Source organism: Taurulus bubalis (assembly GCF_910589615.1).
Source record: "Taurulus bubalis genome assembly, chromosome: 1".
Lineage (NCBI taxonomy): Eukaryota > Metazoa > Chordata > Actinopteri > Perciformes > Cottidae > Taurulus > Taurulus bubalis.
In genome coordinates this window covers 35,867,554-35,893,829 of record NC_136589.1, presented here as the reverse complement: position 1 = coordinate 35,893,829, position 26,276 = coordinate 35,867,554, and the positions used below count along the sequence as shown (strand labels likewise).

At 40.0% G+C, this 26,276-nt stretch overlaps 2 protein-coding genes across 5 annotated transcripts; one reads left to right on the top strand and one right to left on the bottom strand.

Moving 5' to 3' along the window:
• Positions 1-742: 742 nt before the first annotated feature.
• ap1m1 (adaptor related protein complex 1 subunit mu 1) lies at positions 743-21,202 on the bottom strand. 2 transcript variants are annotated; one of them, XM_079214749.1, is made up of 14 exons: positions 20,840-21,202; positions 19,228-19,316; positions 10,827-11,218; positions 9,629-9,785; positions 9,435-9,502; positions 9,179-9,309; positions 8,406-8,553; positions 8,077-8,203; positions 7,709-7,851; positions 6,215-6,286; positions 5,818-5,976; positions 5,455-5,580; positions 1,955-2,030; positions 743-1,551 (listed from the first exon to the last, which is right to left on the bottom strand). In XM_079214749.1, the coding sequence occupies exons 3-14, from the start codon at positions 10,866-10,868 to the stop codon at positions 1,529-1,531; spliced, it is 1,272 nt and encodes a 423-aa protein (XP_079070875.1). In that variant the 5' UTR covers positions 10,869-11,218; positions 19,228-19,316; positions 20,840-21,202; the 3' UTR covers positions 743-1,528. The 2 variants fall into 2 exon arrangements, with proteins under 2 accessions (XP_079070875.1, XP_079070876.1); XM_079214750.1 differs by having other exon boundaries at positions 7,709-7,848.
• LOC306733517 (tropomyosin alpha-4 chain-like) lies at positions 16,713-26,276 on the top strand. Of its 3 annotated transcripts, none has more exons than XM_079214771.1 (9): positions 16,713-16,991; positions 19,284-19,409; positions 23,122-23,255; positions 24,146-24,263; positions 24,351-24,421; positions 24,543-24,618; positions 25,014-25,076; positions 25,156-25,225; positions 25,482-25,720. In XM_079214771.1, the coding sequence occupies exons 1-9, from the start codon at positions 16,878-16,880 to the stop codon at positions 25,562-25,564; spliced, it is 855 nt and encodes a 284-aa protein (XP_079070897.1). In that variant the 5' UTR covers positions 16,713-16,877; the 3' UTR covers positions 25,565-25,720. The 3 variants fall into 3 exon arrangements, with proteins under 3 accessions (XP_079070897.1, XP_079070895.1, XP_079070896.1); XM_079214769.1 differs by lacking the exon at positions 25,482-25,720 and adding an exon at positions 25,930-26,276 and having other exon boundaries at positions 16,730-16,991; XM_079214770.1 differs by lacking the exons at positions 16,713-16,991; positions 19,284-19,409; positions 25,482-25,720 and adding exons at positions 21,722-21,905; positions 25,930-26,276.

Sequence of the window (26,276 nt, the reverse complement as noted above, 5' to 3'; positions counted from 1 at the left end):
TACGGTAACTTAGCATGTTTCGTTACAGGCAGGTTCACACTTGATGACTATCGAGAACATTGACTGCACAATAACGTAACGTTCTTAAGTGAGTCATATTTTCTTCACACATACCTGCTCTGTTGGTGTTTCAACAAAAACAGGTGTTTTTAACATCAATGATTGAATCAAGTCCATCATGTGACGAGTTAAAAATGATAAGCCATGGTGACGCAGACCTTCAGCGTCTGCTTTGAGTCACATGAATTTAAAGTATCACAGTCCCCTTCCAGGACAAACTTAAGGAATGACCTCATGCAGGACCACTGCAGTCTGGCTTGGCACAAACAATAGCTCATCTGTGCTGGTCCATCCTACGTTTCTCTCTAGCAGGTCTGTGAACATTGACCACAGCTTGAGTCACATCCTTTCCTGCTCTCCTGCGTGTTTACGGAGTGTTGGCGCTCAATTACCTATGATATCACGGGCCCTGGGTATTAAGAGTCGCAGTGTTTGAAAAGACCTCCAGGACGGGGTGGAAAGAACCAATGACAACCACAAGCCTGATACAGGAAACCCCCCCCCCCTCCTCTGCAGAGTTTTCCCCTCCATTCAGCATTCCTCATTGGTCTGTGGGACAGGTGCCGGCTGATGACACTATGACAGCCCACTGTGACGAGTGCGCTGACATCGCAAACAAAATGACGCAGGGACACGGTGGAACAGTTTTCTCTAAATAGACATTTAATGATTTAAAAGGTGTTTGTTACAGACAGGGAAAGGGAAACGAGTGTCGGGCTGGAAAACAGGGATTTTCAACTGGTATTCTTTTTACCGTGCGACTTAAACTTCATGTTTTCTGCAAAGCCGAATGTCGGAGGAGTCAAACTGATGAAAAGCACAACAGCCATGGAGCCAGGAGGGCAACGCTCTGGCATGTAGCAATGGCATCACAGGTGATAATACTGCTACTACTACAAAAAAAAAAAAAAAAAAAAAGACATAACTTTGCTTTTGCAATTTACAATTAGCAAACAAATAACACTGAAGTTCATTAACATGAAACAAATATATACACATAATCAACAAATAGGAATTGTGGCAGAACAAAGCAGCTTCATATAAAAAATATCCTACTCAGACTGACCGGAGAATGTTTTATTATCTGCGAGGATGTGATTACAGTAACTTTAAATGAGAATTGTAACATGCTCTTTTTAACAATTTGACCTATTGTGATAAGATTGTGTGCATCTCTGCGCTATGTGTGTTGGATGTAAACATTACTCCTGCTATTCTTGGCCTCGCTCACATTAGGAGACACACAGTAGTAAAACAAAATTACGTTTTATTTGATAACCTCACCTAAACTGAAGGTTCCAACTAATATTTGCATTGATTCGAAATCAGTATAACTTCAACAGATACAAAAACTAAAGAAAAAGACAGTCCTCTGGTCTCATGACTGACACCTGCCATTGGTAGCACATTAGCGGCTCCACTCCGCCCCCTCTGATTTCCACCTGCTTACTGCCGGCTGAGGCGCTGCCTACTGGGTCCGGAGCTGGTAATCTGAGGAGGAAATGGACAAAACTTAATCAAATGGACAAAAGAAAAGAGAGAATCGGAGAGAAATCTAGTGGAAGCAGCTGATGCTTTCCACCCAGAATGAATGGAATACAAAGGAAATTAAATAAGGATGTTTGGCAATTAGTGGCAACATTAGCAAAAAGACCAACATGTGCAACGTTCGAAATTTCGGTATGAAGTTCAGGGAAGCTCGACAGGAAAAAGTTAACTTTCTCACATTTCGCAGGACGTTGCCACATTGCCTCATGTTCTAGTGTATCCCCTTTTCATAGAACTGCATCAGTTCAAGGCTGGTTCCCACCACATTGCACTGCATTGCCCAACTGTTGCCTAAGAGCTGCACATATGGGCACTCTGCACAAGTATTAGCTAAATCATAACCTACCTCCATTTTGGGTGATGTAGCGCACCCACGGCAGGGCCTGATACCCGCTCTTCTCAATGATCTTCAGGTAACGCACCTGTTGAGGAAAACAAAGCTGAATGACTGGTATGAACACAAGAGATTTTTTTTAAAAGGAGATTTTTCCAACACTGAATTTTTTGATCAACAGTTTTGGGGTTTGCACATCAATGCAGACAATGTTGTAATTTGCTGGGTTATAGTGTAGCAAATAACACAACATAGTTATTTTTCTAGAAGCTAAAACTAACTATTCAACACTTTCAGTCTGAATTTATCCTGTGCAGGGTCTCCGTGCAGGCCCGAGCCCATCCCAGCATGCACTGGAATTGTTTGTAACATATATTGCACATAGAAAGAAGAAGTGCATTACGGTTTGAGAAGTTTCTATAAATATTTTTGATACACTATTTTCTTTTGAGTCTCTGTTGTGTCTTCATCATCTGCAAAGGAGCAACGCCACAAACTTGTCAGAGACTTTTTTTCAGACCTACAGAAAGTATTCGATACTCAAAGACATATTTTAAGTGGAGGACTCCTTTAAGCTTGTAGCGAGCAGCAAGTTGTAGTAAGAGTAGTGTTGACGAGGAAGCAGTAGTATGAGTCACACTACGAGAAGGGAAGTAGATACAGAACAGCTTTCAAGGGAAACTAAGTTAATTTACATAACTGTATTTTTTTAGGTCTGTGAGAAAAAAAAATGCACATCAGCATTATCCAGATACAACTTTCACAAGCCATTAACTGATATTTCACCAGACCAGTGTTACAACAGAGCTGGTTTTCGGAAACACGAAAATACCATGCCAGCCTGTCCATCACTGAACATGATTGCACATTGTTTTTCTTCATAAATGAGGAAATATTACTTTACATGTATTATGGATCACAATGACATTGAGAATGTACTTCTGTGGTGTATCAATTAATCTTGTGGTAACAATGCATATCTGTCACAGCTATTAGAGACATCTCTTTTATGCCCCAGTGTGCAGGAATACGTTTCACCCTTTCAACTCTTCCGCAAAAAAACAAACAAAAAAACAAAAAAAAACACACAAAACAATCGGTTCTGTCTTTTTACAATTAGCACGGATGAAAGCGGCCACTTAAAGGGCTGACATGACCCCTCTCTGGGAGACGTTGACATGCCGTGTCTCCATCATGCCAGTTCCCAGCCAAAAGCTGGACAGACAGGGCAGGAATTTGTGGGTTGAGCGGCTGGTAAGGCCTCGGTAGTGGCCGCCTTGTCATTACCTTCCACTACACAGTGAGGTCAGATAGACAGAGAGCGCCTTGGACACCAGACGTATGACGACAAACTCATAGACACGGGATCACCGAGTCTGTCGGCACAGCACTTCTCCCTGAACCCCAGCAGCCAAACATGCCGTCGGTCTGACCGTGGGTACGCAGTCAGCAAAACGGCATCAAAAGCCATCCTCCGCAAAATATCATTATGGCTTGTAAGATGAGAAGGGAAAAGGAGGATGTTTGTTGTATCTCGTTTGGTAAGTACAGACTACATGTGTGGTCTGGATTTATCAGGCTTTTGGTAGAAGCTATGGCCCAAAATGTATCTGCCTCACCTAAAGACGAGAGATTTGGAAATGTAACGACATTCTGCCGTTATTGCCACTCGGCCAAAGTGAGGGGTTACTCCATTTCTACTTAAATTTATAAGGTGCAGTTACGTGCATCATACACACTTCACATGGGCTCTCCCCTACACTTAGTGGTAGAGTTAAGAGGAACTTTCTCATGCTTTGATATTACATGTGTCTAATTAAGCTTTACAGCCTCTTCTCACACGTAGAGAGTAGTGTTCCTGGCTGCATTGGAGTCTGAGACCCAGTCTGCTGTTGCCCTGTAATAAGGGAAAGGTTACTGGCCTGACACAAGCATTCGATGGGAATATGGCTCTTAATAGGTTGCCTTTGAGATGGTGGGTGCACCGCAGTGTGATTGCAAACACTGAGCAAGAAGTTTTTAAGCTTTTGGTTCAACAGTTTGGGAACCGGCAACCTGCTACGACTAAAGCACTAATCCCAATATTCTAGATTGACACCTGTAGATCGTAAATGCAAGTGGAACACCTCATTTCCAATATCGCCCTAAACTTCTGTCACATGTCATATCTTCTTTAAAAAATTACCGTAAAAAAACATTTAGCACTAAGTATGTTAAACTTGCACAATCAATTAGTTGAGACGTCCAATTATTAAGTTAGTACTGCTAAAACAAAGCTTTCGGATCATTAAGTATGAATATGGTCAATTTTATATTCTTCCATTCTGACTTTTTTCAGCTGGCCAAATTACCTTAGAAAATAGCCAGCATTCTTGTACTGCCAAAACCACCCCAATTAAAAGTATCACATATTTCAATTATCGTGGGTTCAAACTTCTTGTTTCCGAGTGGGCTGCATAATGTCCATAGAACTTAATAAGGTTTTATTGACTGTCATGGAAAACGTGGAGAAGCTGGAAACTATGACCTCTTAGCTCTTTTTATTTTAATCAAACAGAAAGCAGTGTTAAAAGTTAAGAAGTAAATACAAGTGTAAGAAGGAGAGATTCAGGGCCCACATCCGCTGAGAAGAATTACATTGATCAGAGAGCTTAGTTTAAAAAATATTTAGCACATTTGAAAAATTCCTATTTTCAAATGGAGTTTGTCAAGTTGCAATTCTCACACCCAGACATGGAGAAACACAGGTTTGTGTTACTTTAAGGCGACACATAATCACAGGACAACTGGGATTATACGTCTGTGGTCAGCAAGTTTTCATTCAAACATGAAGGAAAAACATTACCTCCTCTCTCATTTTCATGGGAATCCCAATCAAATTCCAATTAATCTACTTACCTGTAACTAAGAATTACATTTTCTATCACTGTGATTAACATGAAGGCAGAGGGCTCAGTTCCAGTTGATGACCAGTTTCTGGTTTGTTCAACTGTACAACTTTCTCTACCACAAAAAGAGTCTCACAGTTTTACAGTGCTCCCGCACTGCCCCCTCTGGCCAAACACAGGTCAAATATGAATTGTTTGAATTCCTGCTCTGGAGAGAGAGAGAGAGTGAGTTCATATGAGAGACGCTGCTTCGTACCATGAACTCTAAATCCAGGATGACAAGGAAAACCCCGAGCACCGCAAGATATTTGGACTATGCCTGCATGTACACTGGCCGATAATCAGACAGCACGTGCAGATAAACTGCAGCATTTGCTTGAACTTGGTTTACTAAACAGGAACCATAACACAGTTCGAACTGTAAGCAGATTTAGTGCATTTTCTGTGATAAACACCTTGTTTAGAAATTAAAATTCTTATTTTCTTTTCAAGGGGAATTGAGCTTTGGCTTATTTAACCTCTACCCTCTTGCTACTACAAGTAGCTTAAGTAAATTACTTGTGGAACTATTTGCTAATAATGTTTGACAGAGGTGTGTGCGTGCGTGTGTGTGTGTGTGTGTACCTGGATGCCTGAGGTGGTGAAATATGGGATCTCAAACTTGACACTAATTGGTGGCTTCCCCTCCTTGTCTTCAGCCTCCACACTCGGCAGACCGAAGTGGGCGCGCATCAAATACTCCTTTCCACCCTGTATGAAGGTCACAACACATTGATTCGCAAATACAAAACTTGAATTTGATATTCTACTTAACATACTTCATATTATATTGCTAAGTTATTATAAACGTCATCTATAGCACAGAACTGACCCACCATTACAAGAGTCAGGTGAGAAACACAAGCAAATTGCAGCATTACTTAAAACCCAAAGATAAGATCGCAATCACGTTTTAACATCTGTATGAGACTCATGGTTTATGCTCACAGGGAAGGACTTGATTGACCAGACGATCTCGCTGTTCTCGGGCACCCACTTCACGCTGCCCACCGTGGTCTTGAATTTGGGTGAGTCAGCGTCCGTTGGCACAGGAATGTGGATCTCCACGTTGTTGGCTGTGGAGCGCCTCTTGAACTGACTCTTCGCCTGAGACGAGAAAAACAAGAAGGTCAAGTTTTAACACAGGCTATCGAACCAGGGCTAAGGGTTGAAGAAGACAGTATTAAATATGGTTAGCCTCACATGAAAACTAGATAACATAAGCATCAACTAAGTTGGGCTGAACTGCATTACCGTCAAATCAAATGTTTCTTTCTTACTTACTTTTTATTTGACTAACAAACTACTTCTATAGATGCAATTTTTTAGTGCAAAAGTGACCTACCTTAATCATGTACTCAATCCGGCTGTGGGAGTGCTTCTCGATGACAGATTCAATCCAGATCAAGGGCTTCACCTGAGAAATAAAAAGAAAACACACATTTTACACACCATCAAATTCATTTTGTACAGGCTCTATTACACTGAACATACACGTCTGATTACATTGCATATGACACAGTCACCACCTGGTGGATAGTAGTTAGTACTGCAATAAGAACCAACATTTAAAGTTTAAGAATAGGACATGTATTTGTAGGCATACATATATTTACTACCAACAAAAACCACAAATAGTCAAACACTCAAACTTTGCAAGGTGTGAAATTCGTGCTGTGTGCTCTAAGTGTTGCAGAGGAAATCAAGGGAAAGACACAGATTGCACAAAACTTGAGGGGGGGGGGCGGGGGGGGGGGCTTAAAACCCTTTGTTGTTATGCAACATGTTTCTTAGTGTATCCACCTAAAACATAGTATACACAGTATATAGCCCGGCAGATACTAGATTTTTTTTTAGGCAAATATTAATATTAGTTTTTTTATTGGATAAAGAAATCGGAACGAAATATACTTGCCGATCAGAAGATAATGAGGCACAAAATGTTTTAACATGAAAACAACCTTGATCCCTTAAATATGTGCCCTTTTTTAATATTTGTGACTAAGACACACACACTGAGCGATACTTTCTATGAAGGGATATGTAACTTTTAACTTGTTGTGTTCATTCTTTTTTTTTTTTTAAACCACAAATCACTCGTAAATTTGGGGTGAAATTGGAGACAGAGGAGGTATGGCAGGTACAATTGAGTAATATGCTACTCTAGAAGTTTCAAGTTTGACCCCAAGTAGCTACAACTGGAGAGACCTCTGCTCCACTGTGCTACTTCCTTTCCTACAAGCTTACTGGCAATTCTATTGTGAAACATGTATTGCGAATTTGAGGTCACTTTACATTTTGTTAACCTTAAATGCTTTCCTAAATCCTATGCTGTGGATTCTCCATGTGATTCTCCACTGATTAGGTTTTTGGTATTTGAAATGCCCTTGGCCTGGTTGATGACGAAGCACTTTAGCCTCATTTGAGCAAAGGCTGGTTTCGTTTGGCCAAGATCCAATCGCTTTAATTTTTTCCCTAAGATACGAGTTTTGTGCATAAATATTAGCTTACCAAATGTGCCTCCCAAAAAAGTTGTTGTAAACACCTTTGCTAAATATAAGCCTTTAAAAAGGGCTATTGCTAGCATTTCCAGTATTAACCTGCAACTAGCTGGCTGTACCAGGAGTTAGTGATGGACTGCTTAATAAATTGAACCAGTGAGGAAATGTGCCTTGTACTCCCAATTTTTATTCCAAATACCTTCCTACAGCTGATTCATTGGTTGATACGCTGTGTGGTGGGATTTAGTGCTTGGCAGGCATTCATTTAACACCTTTCTTCTGGTTAGGGGTCAGTTTGTCGGACCACCAGACGCTGCCGGTAGATCTATAGTACTCACGTGAGTGTTGAGACGGTAGGACATGAGCTCAAATTCTCCATCAGGAGGAATGAAGGAGATGGTGCGGTCGTTCTCAAAGCGAGACAGACGGACACACTGGTGAAATTTCACATCTTCCAGCTCTACGGATTTACTCTTTCCTCCTCCATGAAAATACAAGAGATAAAATGAAGAAGAAAAAGAGAGACACGGGTGTACCTGCACTGCATGAACTGGTAAATAAAAAAAATACAAATTATATTTGTAGCCAACTTTTAGGATGTTCCTGATAAGGTGACAAATATGATGTAAGACAATGAGTGCCAGGAAGAATAGTCTAATTTCTACACTTCTAAAATAACCAAAGACTGTTATGAGAGAGGACTCACTTCCTGTGTTTTCAAACAGAACCTTGTCGTTCAGGCCCAGCCGCAACTCAGGCATTCCAGACAGGAAGACACGCATCTTAATGGAGCCAACGATCTCACTACGGAGAACATTACCATTGGCACTAACCTGAAAGATAGAGCAAGAAAAATGTTCCAGAGAATGCCATCATATGAAGCACAGGCCAATTAAAGAGAGCTCTCACAGCGGCCCACAGCAAATATAGCAAGTTCAGATAGATATGTTGTGACGCACACAGGGAGGAAGTTTACAAGCATTGTGACTGGCATTCCTTAAGCAACACAGTGCGGCTAAAACAAGGAGTTCCTACCAGGAGGTTGACTGACTCAATGACGTCCAGGAAGACCTCATTCTTCCTGTACTTGATGCCCTCTGACCTCCAAGAGACTGCATTGGTGACTGTGGCGGGGGGTCGCGGAGCGCCAGTGTCTAGCTTATGCCCCTCCTGGGTTATGTATCTGAGAGACACACAATGTAAACACAGAGGCAAAATAGAGGAAAGGGAAAAATCAACTGTCTGCGTAGGTGAGTTCCCAAAAGCATCAAAGACCAGCAGAGACTCTCATGGTTACTTAGGGAGGATTGTCTGACTGTCCTTACTCACAACACTTGGGGGAAATCCAGAGTTAGCTTAATAAACGTCTGCAGCAAGCAGTCAAGTCATGGAGGTTTAAACGGTCATTTGCGGTACTTTATGGTGAGGACACTAAACTCACGTTGACTTGCAGGTATATAGAAATGGCAATCTGTGAAGCCTGATTAACAGAACAACCAATGCATAATACACATTAGATCTAATAGCTGGTTTAAGTCCGTACGCTAAACTGATTAAGTGCACGGAATATAACCAGGAGGAAATGTCGTTATGAATATCAGCACTTAAAGAACAATCAACAATGACAATCTCTTAAAATCACCAAAGTTGATTATCAGGTAGAAATACCAAACATTAAAGCTTCTCCGCTTTTTTCAGGGCCAGAATATATATTTTTTTGTAATGGATCAATAATGTCAGTATTCGTTAGTTACATCTATAAAGAAAGTACTTAAAGTTATTTGCAGTGAGACGAAGAAGAAACTCACTCCTGCAGGATTTTGCTGTCGGTAGTCTGAGGATAGCCAAAATCCATCAGCTCATCCATCAGCTCGTATATGATGACAAAGTTATCTCTGATGCTCTCTTCCTCTAATTCTTTGAAATACTCTGAAAAAACCTGAAAAACACAAATGCCGTTTTATATTCCCATTTGTCCGTCAGCATAAACATCAAGTATATGGCTTTGTTAGTGTTGTTAACTATCTAATTATGCTGTAGACACTTAAAAGAGTTCAGCCCTACCTGGACAATTTTGTACAAGAAGGAGAAGACCAGCGAGACGCTAGCATTTTTCTTGGATGTTGCAACCACTGATGTGACGTGCGTTAAGAAGTGTAGCTCCAAGAGTATAAAACACAAGCACCACAGCGGCACAAGAGACATACTACTACATGTTGACATGTCGGTTGGGTACAATAACATACAATGAAGGATACAGTAGAGGTTATTGTGTTTGATCCACATGAAACGAACTCCTCCATGGGCCAGGATTGGAGAGAGGGTCCCCTCCTCCTCTTTGTCCATCAGAAGAGTCATGAAGTGCTCAATCTCTGACATGTCTACATCGCCCCGGTAATTTCGGCACACGAGGACCTGAAAGGAACAGAAAGTATTTGTATAGCTTCGCACCATCTGCAGTACTGTTGGTAATGGCGGACAGCCTATCATATTATATATATACAGGGTTCATACACATTTTGACCAATGGATTTCCATGACTTTTCCATGACTTTAAACCAAATTTCCATGACCAAAGATTTTGTGAAATCTCGGATTTAAACTAACAATGATAATTCCAAAGCAAACAGTAAACCTTAAATGACACACATGACTGAGAGACAATAGTTTGATTAAAAGGATAAACATTTGTATAGATGCCTGTATGTATGCCTGCTTATAATTTGAGCGTCTTTCTTTTAAAAGCATATTAATTATTTCCAACTCAGCGTAAATGAACGTCATGAACATATGAATATAACACATTTCCATGACTTTTCCAAAACTTTTGGGATTTTCTTTATTTTTCAAGGACTTTTCCAGGCATGGAAATAAGCATTTTAAAATTCCATGACTTTTCCAGGTTTCCCATATTTTGTGTAAAACCAAAACTAGATGGAAACATCTGACAATTTAATCTACAGACACACCTCTACAATATTGCAATTTTGCATCCAAGTAGCTGCCTTGTCTATGATGCACCTGCTACTGTGAACTGTTTTCTACGCCGTATTTACTAGAAGAGGTACCAGGGAGAAAATAAGATGTAGGATCATTATACAATGTATGTAACGTCGTGCATTTGAGCAAAGAGACGTTCAACTGTAGATTTGTGAAGGGAGCTTAGGCCACCGCTGACATGTCCTGCTGCTAACAGCTGGTCACCCGTTTGTGTTCCTGTCGCTACGTGGCCTAATATTTTTCAGTGAAACCATCACATGAATCTGACCTCCTCGTGCCCTTTACTGGATGAAATTAAAGGCCAAAAGCCTCGACCACCTATGCACCTATGCTAATGCATTAGCTACATTAGCAGATTAAGTCACATCAGGATCTGTCAGCGAAGAATGTGTCAGCGGGGCTACGAGCTATGCTAACGCCAGTTTAGCAACGTAGCAGGTCGCTCCGTTATCTTACCTTTCCTTTTAAATCCAAGACATACACCGCACTCGCAGACATCTTGAACTAATTTACACGAGCTTAGTTCGGCTCCTTATCAGCGGCTTATTGATAATGTGTGACAACAACTACTTCGGGGCTAAATTCAAAGAACAGACTTTCATTCATAATACTGTAAAGAGGAAAGCCACCCTTCCTTGTTTGGGTTGCCACACCATACGGGCATCTAACGAGCGCCCTCTGTGGACCCGGAGCTCTCCGCTCCAGAGAGGTTCTTCTTCTTCTGCTTCTTCTTCTGCTTCTTCTTCTTCTTCTGCTGCTGCTGGTTTTACGGCGGTTGGCATTCATCTTATTGGTGCATAACCGCCACCTTCTGCTCCGGAGTGTGGGTCAGACAACAGACTTACAACCTTTCCCCCAAAACAAACAAAACAAAACAATAATTATTATATTAGAAAAATACATATTATTATATATGTTATCCTCCATGTTTTACACTCTAGACCAATACAATCCTAGCCTATGATAAGCTCCCTTGTACCAGGTCCCTGTAAGATAACAGTACGCTAACCTGTGCTCTCTCACTCATGTTCAGAAATCATTTTAATGTCCATTCCTGCACCCCTCAGATTATTCCTCATAATCTCTCTCTCTCTCTCTCTCTCTCTCTCTCTCTCTCTCTCTCTCTCTCTGTGCATGTCATAACTGTCAAAACTATGTGCTGAACTAACACCTCTTCTCTAGCGAACAATAGCCCAACCATAACCTTGTCAACACTGTTTCCTCTCTCCTGTTCCTATGCCTGCCCTCCACTGTGTAAACCCCTAGATTATTGGATGGTCTTCTGTTTGATTCCTATTCCTTTAGCTGGTATTGCCCCATATCATGTCTCTCCTGCTCCAGAGAGGTTCAAACATCCTTTAATATATATATATATATATATATATATATATATGTATATATATATATATATATATATATATATATATATATATATATATGTATATATATATATATATATATATATATATATATATATATATATATATGTATATATATATATATATATATATATATATATATATATATATATATATGTATATATATATATACATATATATATATATGTATATATATATATATACATATATATATATATGTATATATATATATACATATATATATATATATATATATATATATATATACGTATATACATATATATACGTATATATATATATTCTTTTGTGAATGGATTGGGTTCATGGCTGATATTTTGATACATAGGCATATCATTGGACAAATACATAAAACACTTTGTTTTATTAAGCGTGCATCAGGTTAACTTACATGATGATAATTTAAAGCGCAGAAACCTTTGCAACAAGGTCACTAACAGACAACAGCACAGACAGAAACGACAAGCCTGTGCCCATGTTTTAGTCTCGTCCCATTTCTATTGACATGGAATGGACAAGGATCAGGATACAGAACATTATTAAATTGTCCATATACTATCTTTTGAAGTAAAGCGTGTGTATTAAACTTTTGTTATAATGTGTGGATGATATGTATGGCGACATGCAATGTTCATTTATTCTGACAGTTTCAGAAGACAATGCATAAATAAGAAATAGATTACATTTGACCAAGACAACTGTAAATCCAGAGTTTGCATTACTTGTAAACGTGCTCTTAATTCGTTGAAGCCTCCATGGTTTCTAAATTATGTTACACAGACCGGCTTTTTTCTGTCATCAACCTTGTTTTCATCCTGTAGTTCCCTCTTCTGGATGAATGGTTGATCTGCACTAACACCGTAAGATAGTACCATTTTCAAATGTTTGAATGAAACTGCAATGCAAACACTTCCCACAACATTAAACACATACTATTGTCTCAAATATCATCAAATGCTGTAGTATTAAGATTTCCATTAATTGTTACTAAAAGGCAGAGGCTATGAAAAACAGTCCCAGACTACAAGAACACAAAAGCATTTTACACAGAAGTATTGAAAAAGAATCCAGACACAATGTGTCTCAGAGGAGGATACATTGGTACGCTGATGCACATTCTCTGGGTAAAGACAGACCATGTCTGATATTGTTTCTGTACATTATCTCTCTGTCCATGTCTTTGCATAGGGGCTCTTTTCTGATGATATAAAACTCCCCAAATCAGAGGTAAAACTGCTCAGTTTTTGTATGCTATTGGCAAGAGATTGTATAGCGCTTCAATGGAAAAAAAAAACCTGAAGCACCAACTAATAATCAATGGCTGCCTGTCCATGGAAATACTGACGTATACTACTCTAGGGCCATGAAACAGACATTTGAAGAAGAAAAAAATGTTTAATGCATTACCTGGAAAGCCAAGTGACCCAACCAACCTTGTATTTCCTGATGAAGAAATGTAGCTTATGGCAGGATGACCATGATCAACATGTTTTTTTTCTGTGTGTTTATCTGTATATCTGTTTTGCTTTTTGTGTCCTTATTTTGTGTGGAAACAACAACACAAAAGTACATTGACGAGCAAGTTCACATACGTTTGGTCCCCTAGTGTTATTAGTCGGGTGCTCGGATGGTGAATCTTGCATAGCCAGCCACTCATTATGTATTTTCTATTGCAATGGTGCAAATATGTGTTAAGCTTCACTAAAGCTGAACTCAGATTTTCATTCAACTGCTCTGAGTTTGTGCAAGTCTTCACTGTCACAAGTGCTCATGACTCCGGTCCTTTAACTTCATGAAACTTAATGAACTTGATCATCTAGCAAAATGCAGGTCTTAAATGGCAGCCAAGCAACAAATACTGACTTCATCAGAGGTGAAAAGACTTTTGAAACACAAGTAGAAGCATTGCTGCTTCATCTAAAAATATACCACTTGTGAAAACGTCACAGTGTGATAATACACAAAGCTACTGGAGTAATTATTGAGGTAGTACAGGCTTAACAATAAAATAACTTAGGTCTAAAAGCCTGCTCAAGTACGCAAACCCAAACAGCTCTGACTTTTCACCTCTGAGATGGAGATTTGAATGGATAGCAGAGATATACATATGATGTGTGAATGAACAGCTGTGTAGTTTGGGAGATGCACAGTATAAAACATTGACATTTGATCAACTTAAAAACAGAGGCAACTGAAGCAGAGACAGTATAGAGTACCATCTGATTTTTTTTCCTCTTCCCTCTTGGCATGAAAAGCCTTTCAGCACTGGGCTTGTGCGAGACAACTGTGCCTCATCAGAATGACAGATCTCTGCTCCCTTGGCTGGTAAGATGGAGTCTAGACATTGTCCGAAGTCATAGATACAACTGTACTGAGTTACAGAGCCAAATATAACAGATTGCCATGTCCCTCAGCTACTTCCATACACTCTACACAGAGTTTGTGTTTGGGGCAGTAGGTGGGGATTACTTGATGTAACCTGCATACAAAGACATGTTTGTACAGAAGCCGCAGAGCTGACGTGTTTACTGTTGGTGAAGAATGGGCTTGTCTCAGTACACTATGAGTCAATGCATCACACAGGTGTGACATACTTGATAAGTCACATGGGCAGGTGTTGCCACAGCCAACTTTAGGAGTATTACTCGTTCGTTATGGTCGCCTTGGACTGATTACTTTAATACATGTGTTTTCAGTAAGTACAATTGATCTGTGGCAACATTTAACCCATAACTGTAGTGTAAGTCTACACTTATCCTATGACATCAATCACTTAAGGCTCCTAAAACTTTAATTGTTTTAATGCTTTATTTCTAGCGTTCATATACACTCTAATCTGTTCCACCATTCTCTTTGTGATTTATACTTAGCAGGACGTTGACTCTACTCCCAAGGCGATCCTGCGGCTTTTGGGGGAGTTTTTACCATACAAGGAGAAGAGGAGTTTAGCTCGGTTTCCTGTGGGAGGGTTCTGATTTCTCTCACTCTGCATATGATCCACTCCGTCTCTATTTCTCTCTCCCTTTTACCTCCTCCCTCTGTTCTCCTGGTTCGGCTCCAAACTTCCTGTTCACTATACAACCCAAGAATAATTTTATTAAAAGAAAACATAACTAAAACACCTCTAAAATCAATATTTGTCCATCAAATTGTGAGAACTGTATCTTAGCAATCTGTTATGATAACATTGTGTGCAGCCAACATCCTGACAGACCGAGCAAAGCACACAGTCACACAGTCACATTGTCGTGATGTGAGCTTGTGTTAAACCGAGGATTGTAAAGCTATCAAACTGCCAACCCTTTCATAAACCTAAAAAAGGGCTGCAGTTTCCCTCCCCTAATAGATAGAATCCAATTACAGCAGTCTCTATCAATGAGAACATATGTGTTGATTAATGTATCTGCTGGTGTGCAATCTGGCAAATTTCAGTTACACACAAGTCTTTACATTCCTATGGATGTGATATAGGAGGCAGAACTGGCTCTGACCTCATGATCCCATCTGATATGTCATGACTATCCTATGAAAGTCATCACAAATCTCCAAAATGACAACCTTTCATAAACTAAGAAAAATAGCTTTTCAACAAACCATTTTTAATATAATTGATGGCGTTTTAAATGGTTTATTTAGCTGAAACAGGAGAATCATTTTTTTCACATGGATTTCACTGCAGCAACAATATACTCCTCGAAACTCCTTCTGTATAAGGAATGACATCCAATAAGGGGATACGCACTGCAATGGTGGCAACGCAACATGAAAAACATGAGATGCATGTGTTCAAGTTTATCTTCAGATGTCACTTAAATGGCCGCTGTACGCCTCACTGTTCTTTGAGTTTCCTTGTAATCTTTATTTTTAGCCAGGGCAACTGGCACAGAAGAGTTGAAAGGTCCATTAGCACACGCACAAACACACACACACACACACACACACACACACACACACACACACACACACACACACACACACACACACACACACACACACACACACACACATATGCAGCTCCCACTTACCTCAGCAATTTCAAATGTATCTCTGTATGCACTAAGATTAATTAGAAATTAAAAAAATATCATTATCTATTTTTAATTGTTTTTACATTTGTTTTTCTTGCCATTTTACCAAACTTTAATCTGCAAATGAATGAAGGGAACACCATGCATGACCCACTTTACAAATATCTCGTAGGTGCAGAAAATAAAAATTCCTGGAAACCATCTCAGTAACACAAGTTATATCTACCAGTCAACAGTCCTTTTTAAGTTGTGCGCCTTACAAATAACAGAAGACAGATCTAAATAAAGGTATTGCAGACCAATAGCAATTGAAAGGATCTTAATTGCAGTCGACGTATGGTTTATGTAGCTCAACAGTAACGCTCCAGCTGCCTGGTGTAGATCACATGCAGACGTCTTTGTCCAAATTTCCTTTGGCTGGATCATTTTCCAAAAGCCCTTTTTTCATGCAGCGGGAGAATGAAAACTATGTCCTTCTAACCAACTCTGGTATTAACATCAATTTGAACATTCCTAAGTAAGAGCCCAGGAATATTGATATGCAGTCCAAAGGGGGGAAAAACCTCCAATTACTAATGTGAACAATGTCCTTTTGATGCCTGAGTTCTGGATCATTCTCCTTCTTCTTATCTGCTGTTTCTATCAGGTCCTATTCAAAACAAAAGGACCATGATCCAAATAAGGAGATGTACACCATGTTGATCCTCCAAAGAGCCTTCAAGAGGTAAAGTTAATATGAGGGAGGGGGGCACAGTTCTAGGGTAGCCAATGTGGGGAGTGGCGAAGGGGTAAACAGTGGGAAAGGGCTGTCACTAGAGACAGGGGCTGTTTCCAAACCTCCAGTCAAGTTTAAATCACATAGAGCTCTGCCGACTCTCAGTTTGCATCCTCCTCTCTGCTCTCTCACTCTGAGCTCCCTCTGTCTCTCTCCTCCTCTCTGCATCAGCTGGTTTCCCGTCAACCTTGTGTGGGCTCTTGTGAGGCGTCTTCCTCCGAACATCTGCAACAGCCTTTCACCTGAAGCAATAAAACCTTCTTTTTTTCCTCTAAAGCCTGCGAGAAACTGAGACCCAACTGTCACCATGGAGGCCATCAAGAAGAAGATGCAGATGCTGAAGTTAGACAAGGAGAACGCCATCGACAGGGCAGAACAGGCTGAATCCGACAAGAAGGCGGCGGAGGACAAATGCAAGCAGGTGAGACAAGGCAGATGGAGGAGACGGACTCTTGTTTAACACTCTAGAGTTGTGCAAATATTATATATCATAATATATTGATTTTCAGAAGAAATAAATACAAGAACAAATGAAAAGTATAGAAAGCTGGTTATAATTGTCCAAATTGATTAATCTAAGCCAATTGTAATTAGAAAGTTACGTTTTCTGTGATTTACTCCATAACAGTGTAATCAACTGGATTATTTTATATGCAATTTTGTGTACATTTTCCATATCATGATATCCATCAATATCAAAAAAGTATTATTACACTATTGATTTTAACTATATTGCTAACTATACAGCTCCAAGTAGAGTGGTAAGTATAAATAAACCTTATTGTAACAAAGTTGGAAATAGGTTAATGTGTGTTGAAATAAGTTGCTTCTGAAGTATATTTGAGTCTCTTTCATTCAGTATTTTGTAAAAACAGCCCAGTGTGATTCATTTTCTATTCACATAAAAGATTAACATATGTTTTTAATTTTTTTATGGTCTGGTCTTCAATAAATGAAGCATTAAATAAATACCAAACCACCTGTGCAGACTGCAGAGGGGCACAACATAAAATGTCAAGTATTTCCCAAAGCACCAAATGCTGAGTTACAGAGAGCAGCTGATACAGAGCCCCTGAGTCTTGTCTTCTGGTGGGCAGACGAAGGTGGAGGACGTCCACAGGGACGCACAGACAGAATGGCCGAGTGACGACTGCTATCAGTATCCACAGTGAACCACAGGGATTAATTTAAGCTGCCAGAAGTGGTGCTGCAAGAGTTTAAACAACTGATCAAAATAGCAGCTGTTGCTCTGACTCTTAAGCAGGAGACTACAACATTAACCAGCATTCTTATCTGGATTTAAGTCTGCAATTTATCAACAGAAACCTCACTAATTCCTCCACAAATATCTTATGGATATATGCACATCCATATTTAGTGCTGCAGCGCAAGAACCGAGACAGTCTAACATGTCAAGGGTTGACTTAATGATAGTGTACTTGTACCACTGGATACAAGAATCTGGAGATGTAATATGCCATTAAAGGCTAGTTAATGGAGGCATTATTGCTCAGTGAGACGTGGTGTTGACATCATGGCGGTACCAGAGGAATGCTGGAGAGCAGGGAGTTGGAGAGGCACAGACAAAACTGGATCTACTTTCAAGCAAGTGGAAAGATTCTTCACTCTGGTCTCTAATGGCCTAATCATACCCAAGGACTGACAGTTGTCTATGGCACTGCACACATGGACCCCCAGCATGTCTTCCACACCAAGGAACAGTCAGCATGAAATCCAAGACATTGCAGTTCTTTAGTTTGTTTGGATGGCATTGAGTCAAGAAGTGCTGAGAGATGCTTTCTTTGCTATTCTTGGCACGATGGCACAAACATCGGAGTGCAGTTAAGCTGACGGAAGACCAAAAGCAATGCTTAATCTTAACATACATCATAGACAACAGTCTCCAGCAGCAATTGAAGGACCAGATCACCTAAATTACAACAGCATTTAAAAAAAAATCATCAGAAGCAATGCATACTCTTGATAATCTACAGACTTCACGCCGGGTTTACATTGGAACTACATTCAACCAAATAATTCGCTCTGATGAAAACGTTTGACAGCTGGTTCTGTAGATTATAGATACACTTTGGAAATATTTAAACAACTATCAGGATGGATTGATATTAAATTGTGTTCAGACGTTCATGGTTCCCAGAGGAGGAATACTGATCACATTGGTGGTGTTCTGCCATCCGCAGGCCAAATTGTCAATTTTTCATTACTTTGCTTTTTGAGCAAATACCTGGAAAACTGACATTCCCATAAACCTAAACTGTACTTGTCGTTTACTGCTAATTAGCAAATGTTAGCATGCTAACACATACACTAAGATGGTTAACAATGTAAACATTATACCTGCTAGGTATCAACATGTTAACATCATCCTTGAGTGATGCTGATATTTGGGTATTGCTGCACCTACACAGAGCACCACAGAGCCACTGGCATTGCTTTAGACCTCTAGTATTGTTCTGAGACATCTAACTTTCTGTGGTTGGTAATAATCATGTCCGACCATCCGAATGCTTCTGGAGATTAAAAAAAGGTCTCCTTAAGTGGTTTTAATCTAAAAATGTTCACGAATGAGCACTCCCTCCCGGTATTGTATCAAAGCAATGCTGGATTTGACAAAGCAGTGTTTTATTCAGACTTACCTGGTTTGGTTTTGCTCTATCCTTCCTGAATCTCTGTCCCGTTTGCCTTCTTTCAGCTGGAGGATGAGCTGCTCGCTCTGCAGAAGAAGCTGAAGGGAACAGAGGATGAGCTTGACAAGTACTCAGAGGCCCTGAAGGATGCTCAGGAGAAACTAGAACTGTCGGAGAAGAAGGCCGCAGATGTGAGTTAACCACAACGACACCATCTGAAACACATTATCCACATGTCAGTGGAACACCACAACTTCTGAGTTTATAAGATATTGATTACCACTCTTTCAGACAGGCTAAACTAAACATCACTCTAGGATAGAAAAAAGACCACTAAAAAAGACACATTCAGAATTTGCAGAAAGATTTTCTTTTCTATGAAAATGTATTTTAAAAAAACATTGAATTAAGTGGCAGTCTGAGTGTTGCCTCCACTGCTTACTCCCCAAAATGCCATGCCTGGACTTGCTTTAATAGTTTGGTTGTTTCTTGAGTGATGAAAATAGCAGCAGAATGACGCTCAGAAAAGATAATAATCAAAACCTGCTTTATCTAGTTGTAACAAAGTGCACAGCCTTCAGGTCCCTGGGCTTCTATGATTTCCTCAAAACAAAGGGGGAAATACAGTCAAAAGGACCTTCATACCAAATGTTTGCCTTGTACGATATACAGTATGTATGTTGGAAACAATTTACACAAAACTACTAAGTATCTTCTCCCCCACATAGTGTACATAGAGAATAGAGAACACAGAGAATCACTGAGCTGTTGTGTCTTTGTGAGGTCTGTAAGAGCCGTTTCTCAAGCACAGACAGAGCTTGGCTGGCCTGCAGCCGACCAGGAATCCCAGGAATGCTCCTTAAGCAAACAGAGAACCCCATACTGCAGCGTCTAATGAAAAGCTTTGAAAGACATTAAAATGTTACCTTAAAGAGACACTATCTGATTAAATTATATATTTGATCCAAAGCAAAAGGTTCAGAAAAAATAAACATGGTGATCAACAGACTTGTTTCCTTTTTTGGGCTATTGTGTTCAATATTATTAGTATTACACCGGAAATACTGTTCTAATGTTGTTTTACTTAATGATTACCTTCTTTTATGTCTAGTTTTTCACATTTTTAGGAAGTTGAACTATCTGGTAGAATCAATAAGATCATTTTAATTTTCCACTTCTGATGATTTATCATCTCAGTTAATTGTTCGATTTCTAGAAGGGTGGAAAATAATGAAAAACAATTCTCACAGTTTCTCTCAATGAATCGCCATTTATTAAAGCCCCATGTGACATATTTTTGTCTTACCAGCAGATATTCTGTTTATTTTACAAAAGATATATATTTTATTTAAAAAGCAGAACATTCTCACCACTGAGAAACTGGAACCCATACATATTTGGCACGAATACAATTATGAATCCATTGTCAAAATAGTTGCTGATGAGTTTTCGAATCATCAATTATTTCAGTTGAAACAATGACACTAAAATGGAATTGAATACCATCAAATGAAAGTAGGCTCCACAGTGAATCTAAAACTAGTTAAAGCAGTAACGCAAGGTTAAAGGTCAGATTACAAGAATGCACATTTTGTTCAGTCATAGATGCCCACATGCCTACCACTTCATCTTCTTCTTCTTCTTCTTCTTCTTCTTCTTCTTCTTCTTCTTCTTCTTCTTCTTCTTCTTCTTCTTCTTGATTTCACACTGCTTGTAATACATATTTAATATAATACAGGGACAGACAGAGATCACAAATCGGGGGTTTGCACTGAAAAGTCAGGCGGAAGAGGAGGTGACCGAAGGGGGCGCTGAAGGAACGTGTCGCCACCCGATGGGTGTCACGTCTGCAAACAAATCAATTTACATTCCTAGCTGCTGCAGGTCACCCACCCCCGCTGAAGAGGATTATAACGCCCCGCCATTGACCCTGCCTCCAAGTAAATCTTTGGACCTTTGGTTTCTACACCTTTTACAACTCGCTTCTCTCTCCTTCACACACTCAAACTTGAACTATTCTTATCTCTTCTCCCTCACACGATCATATATATCTGCGTGTCCCTGATTCACATTGGATATGATTCATATATGTGAATCATGACCGCGAAATCAGATGAGGCATCTGCACTCTTCCTCTCTTGAGTTTGTGCCCTCCTCTTTTTTAATCGGGGCAGGAAGAAAAAAAAAACGCAGCCTAAGCAACACCTTACGTTTTCCATATAAGTCCACAATAGAAATACTTTACACACCTCTTTTGTGGAGGAAAAGAGCAGCCCTTCCCCTCCCGAATCCTGTGATGTCATCTGAGACAGGCTCCTTCACAGGATTGGAGGATCTCGCCATAAATTTCCTGAAAACTCCCAGCCCTTTTTTTCTACTCCCCATCCCAACCCTACACGTCCCTGACTTCCTGCCCGAGATTAAAAAAAAAAAAGTTTTCCCTCAGAGCCTCCGACTTTGACGCAAATCAATAACTTTTCAGGACGCAGCACGTCGATCAAGACCGCGACATTATCTGGGCTCCTGTTTTTTATTTGTTGCTTTTTTTTTGAGAAAACAAAGTAATCGAGATTATGGAGGTAGTGAGGAAGAAAATCCAAACCCTCCAGCTACAAGTTGATGAGGCAGAAGACCGTGCTCTGGCAGTACAAAGGGAGCTGGACACCGAAAAGGAACTGCGCGATAAAGTGAGATAATTAATAATTTATCCAACATGTTTTACTTGTATATGTACTGCTCTCATACCAGTTGAACATTGTAAATGCGGATTGTAAATAGTTTACACGCAAACGGTCAGTGTTGGACTGCAGGCAGCGATAATTAAACTCTTATAACACCCCTTGAAGAATTTACAACTTTTTCTGCGTATCCCAATAGTGAGTTTGTTGATTTAAATGTATAACGTGTCGACGTAGTCGTTTTCGAGCTTTATGGTAAATGTCGGCATCATGGTAGCGACATTCCTTCTCAGACTTTTGTTCGGCTGCGTTATCCAACTCCAACCCGCCCTAGATCTCCTCAAACACCTACAACTGCAACGAGAGTCGTCATAGCCAATGACATCAACCGCCAGCGTGTTTTTTATATTAAGGTGTGGCAGTCTTATAACTTTTTTCAAAGCTAGATTTTTTTACCAAAAGTATGTCAAAAACACCTACATGAATGTTTTAACACGTTTCCAGTAATCTTTGTTCTGTTCGCTGTATGAACGTTTTGTCTGAATAGCATTTGACACATATGTGAAATAAGGAGCTGACTATAAGCCCTCCTCCACCTCCTCCGCCTCTGCACAGGAAGAAGAGAGCAGAGGTTGTTATCTGTGATATCAGTCACACAGGAAACAGGCTCAGAAGAAGCGATTCTTTCCCCCCAAACATAAATGGGTTAATGTTACAAACAGTCAGACCAGCTGTGCCACTTCCGATATGACAGGGTTAAATCTGCCACTATTGTTTCTCTGCATCAGCAGTTTTCAAAGTGTCTGGTCGAGCTGCAAAGTCCAGAACTCACAGTGGTTGTTGTGAGTGAAATGTATTTACATGGAAGAAATCTGACTTATTGAAGAAAGAAAAATAAAACAGGATTATATACTCAGAAAGTATTGCAATCGGTTCCAAAGTATACATATGTTTAATTGAATAACTATCAAAATACAGCTCATTACATTCAGACCATTTGACTGCAAAAAGAGCAAATAAACTGATTACGCCTCATCTTCACTGCGGTACACTCAAATCCACTCAAAACCAATATAACCTATTAAGCTAGTTTCCAATGTGCAGCTTTGGCCATATCAAGAATATCCTTCCTCCTGTGGCAGCAGCTTGTTTCCTGGCTGACCTCTGACCTGTCTTTCTCTATCTCTCTGTGTGTGTGTGTGTGTGTGTGTGTGTGTTGCTGTAGGCGGAGAGCGATGTGGCATCTTTGAACCGCAGGATCCAGCTGGTGGAGGAGGAGTTGGATCGTGCTCAGGAGCGACTGGCTACAGCCCTGCAGAAACTGGAGGAGGCTGAGAAGGCTGCAGATGAGAGTGAAAGGTGAGAATCAACTCAGTACTCAGTCATAATGTATTAACCACACTCATTTTAGACACACCGACAGCTGCAGCATTGGAAAATGATCATCTCATGGCTTTCAGGGTCCCCAGAATTGCCCATGTTTTCATATTATATGAATAATTTCTGTCATATTCATGTAATGTGCTGTAACTCCATTATGTTATTAATTCTGGTCACATGATGATCACATCTATTGCTTCTGTCCATCCAGGGAGAGGGATCCTCCTGTGTTGCCCTTTCCTCCCTGTGAAATGGTTTTTACTATCTTTATTTGGGGGAGTTTTTCCTGATCCAATGTGAGGTCCTGGGACAGGGATGTTATGTGTACAGACTGTAAAGCCCTCCGAGGCAAATTTTTATTTGTGATTTTGGGCTATACAAAATAAACTGAATTGAATTGAATTGAATATGTTTGGGAGCAGTGAAGTAAAGCCTCATGGGATGAGTAGCGATACATTTTAGTTGTGGACAAGGCGACAGAGATATTCGTTCTGGAGATATAAGATAACAGAAAATACGTTATCCAGGAGTGAACTTGGACGTTAGATGCACAGACCAGAGAAAGATATACAACATATGAAATTAGAGCAAAATATAAGGAAGCAAAACTATTAATCCAAATGTAATTAAAGCTATACATGGATACAAAAACAAATACAGGACAAGAGCCTGTCTGTTTTTCTCGTTTTGTTGTTTTTTATCAGTTGAGCTTCTTGGATGCCAGCAAAAGTTGCAGAACAGAGTACAAACATCCGAATAATGTTGGGACTCAAAACCACAAACGCATAAACATATACGCAAAAGAAGTCCATTTGAGGTGTCTTTGTGGTCGTGTTTAACTAACGGCGGTCTGTCTTTCTGATCTTCAGAGGCATGAAGGTGATTGAGAACAGAGCGATGAAAGATGAGGAGAAGATGGAGATCCAGGAGATGCAGCTCAAAGAAGCGAAACACATCGCTGAGGAGGCGGACCGCAAATACGAGGAGGTACGTGCACGGAGATCACATTTCCGCTGACTTTTGGTTCTTAGATACATTTTTGCTTCACTGTGATTTGTCTTTTTTTAATATCAGGTTGCCCGTAAACTGGTAATCCTTGAGGGTGAGCTGGAGAGAGCAGAAGAGAGGGCAGAAATTGCAGAACTGTAAGGAACACATTAAAGAAGTTGCATGAATGCTTGGAGACATCATTCAGTTGTTATCAGATAACGGCGTCAACGTCAGACATATTCAGAAAATACTAATGTATCTCCTCTATCCGTACAGCAAGTGTGCTGACCTGGAAGAAGAGCTGAAGAACGTCACCAACAACCTCAAGTCCCTAGAGGCTCAGTCTGATAAGGTGAGTGTTAATCCCTCAGCAGTTTGATGCTGCATTGTTGTCTCCGTCAACCTGCTGTTGGACCTTTTTTTTAAACAACTTCACACATTCACAATCAACAGAGTGGCCCAGTACGACCACTCAGCTGTTCCCATGAGAAGCACAGCATCTTGATGTATTAATACATTTTGTAAAAAGGAGGAAGTGTTACCCACACATTCAAAACAGTAAAACTCTCATCTGACGTTCTGAAAAAAAGAGACAAATGTCATGTAACATGTATATTGATGTTTACAATGTAGATATTGAGCACAAAAGGGCAGAATGAAGAATTTCCCCATATGATTACATTGCTACATGTATTGTTTTTGTCTCTGAGAAAATGTGTGTTAACTATTATATCCCTGTCTCTATAGTACTCTGAGAAAGAAGACAAATATGAGGAGGAGATTAAAGTCCTGAGTGACAGACTCAAGGAGGTAAATTCACGTCCACTATCCTTTATTCTCTGAGGAAAGCGGTGTCGGGATGGTTAACGTGTGTGTTGTCTTTTCAAAGGCGGAAACCCGTGCAGAATTCGCAGAGAGGACAGTGGCTAAACTGGAAAAGACCATAGATGACTTAGAAGGTACACTTCATTGTAATCCTTTTGCTTTTCAATCCTTCAGTGATCCACTGTTTCTTTACTTTACCCAAACTTTAACGTTCTTCATTTTCTTATTCTTAATCTTTGATTTTCTCTTTTTCCTCCTGACTTCCCATCATGGTCTACACCATTCTGCCTTGTCCTCTGCACCTCCTCCACCCCCACTCTCTCTCTCCCTCTCCCGCTCTCTCTCTCGCTCTCTCTCTCTCTCTCTCTCTCGCTGCCCTTTGACCTGCAGACGAACTGTACACTCAGAAGCTGAAATACAAGGCTATCAGCGAGGAGCTGGATCTGGCCCTCAATGATATGAACACCTTGTAAACCTTGCAATTAGCTCTCCATGTTTCCACTTTCCCTTTGTATGTCGCCCCTTGTCCAATCGGAAGCACTTTGTCTTTTCTTTTCTCCCCCTTCGCTCTCACTGCCCCTTGCTCCTTTTGCATTAAACTAAAGCTGAATAAAGATATTTATCTCTTTTATTCTGTCTTCTGTCATTTGAGTTCTGCCTGCTATTCATCACTTGTAATAGTTTTTACATTTATTGGCCGATATGAAAAGTGTTTCTTTTGGTATTTCTGCTCTCACCATTTATTATTAGATCACTCATTGCTCTTCCATGATCAATTAATCTGTTCACTGACAAAGCCATTGCATTTCATACCTGCCGTTACTTTTTTTTATTGCAGAGAACCTATCGAAAGAAAAAGAGCAAAACGTAGGAATGCACCAAGTCCTGGACCAAACACTGCTGGACCTGAATAACTTGTAAAATGCCAAGAAGAACATCAAGCAAATAAAAAAGCAAACATTTCATTTGCAAAAGATATTCTCTACATGCCATCCATTCTCTGTAATTTTTCACTCTTAATCCTGGATGTTAAAACACATGTACCCCCTTTATATATTTATGGTTCTTTTGTTTCTTTTCCTTTTTTAACAATGGTTTTGGGTCCAAATGCTTATCAGTTTCGGTGCTGGAAATTGTGTTGTAGACTGAATTCTGAGCACAAATAAAACTGATGATGATGTGTTA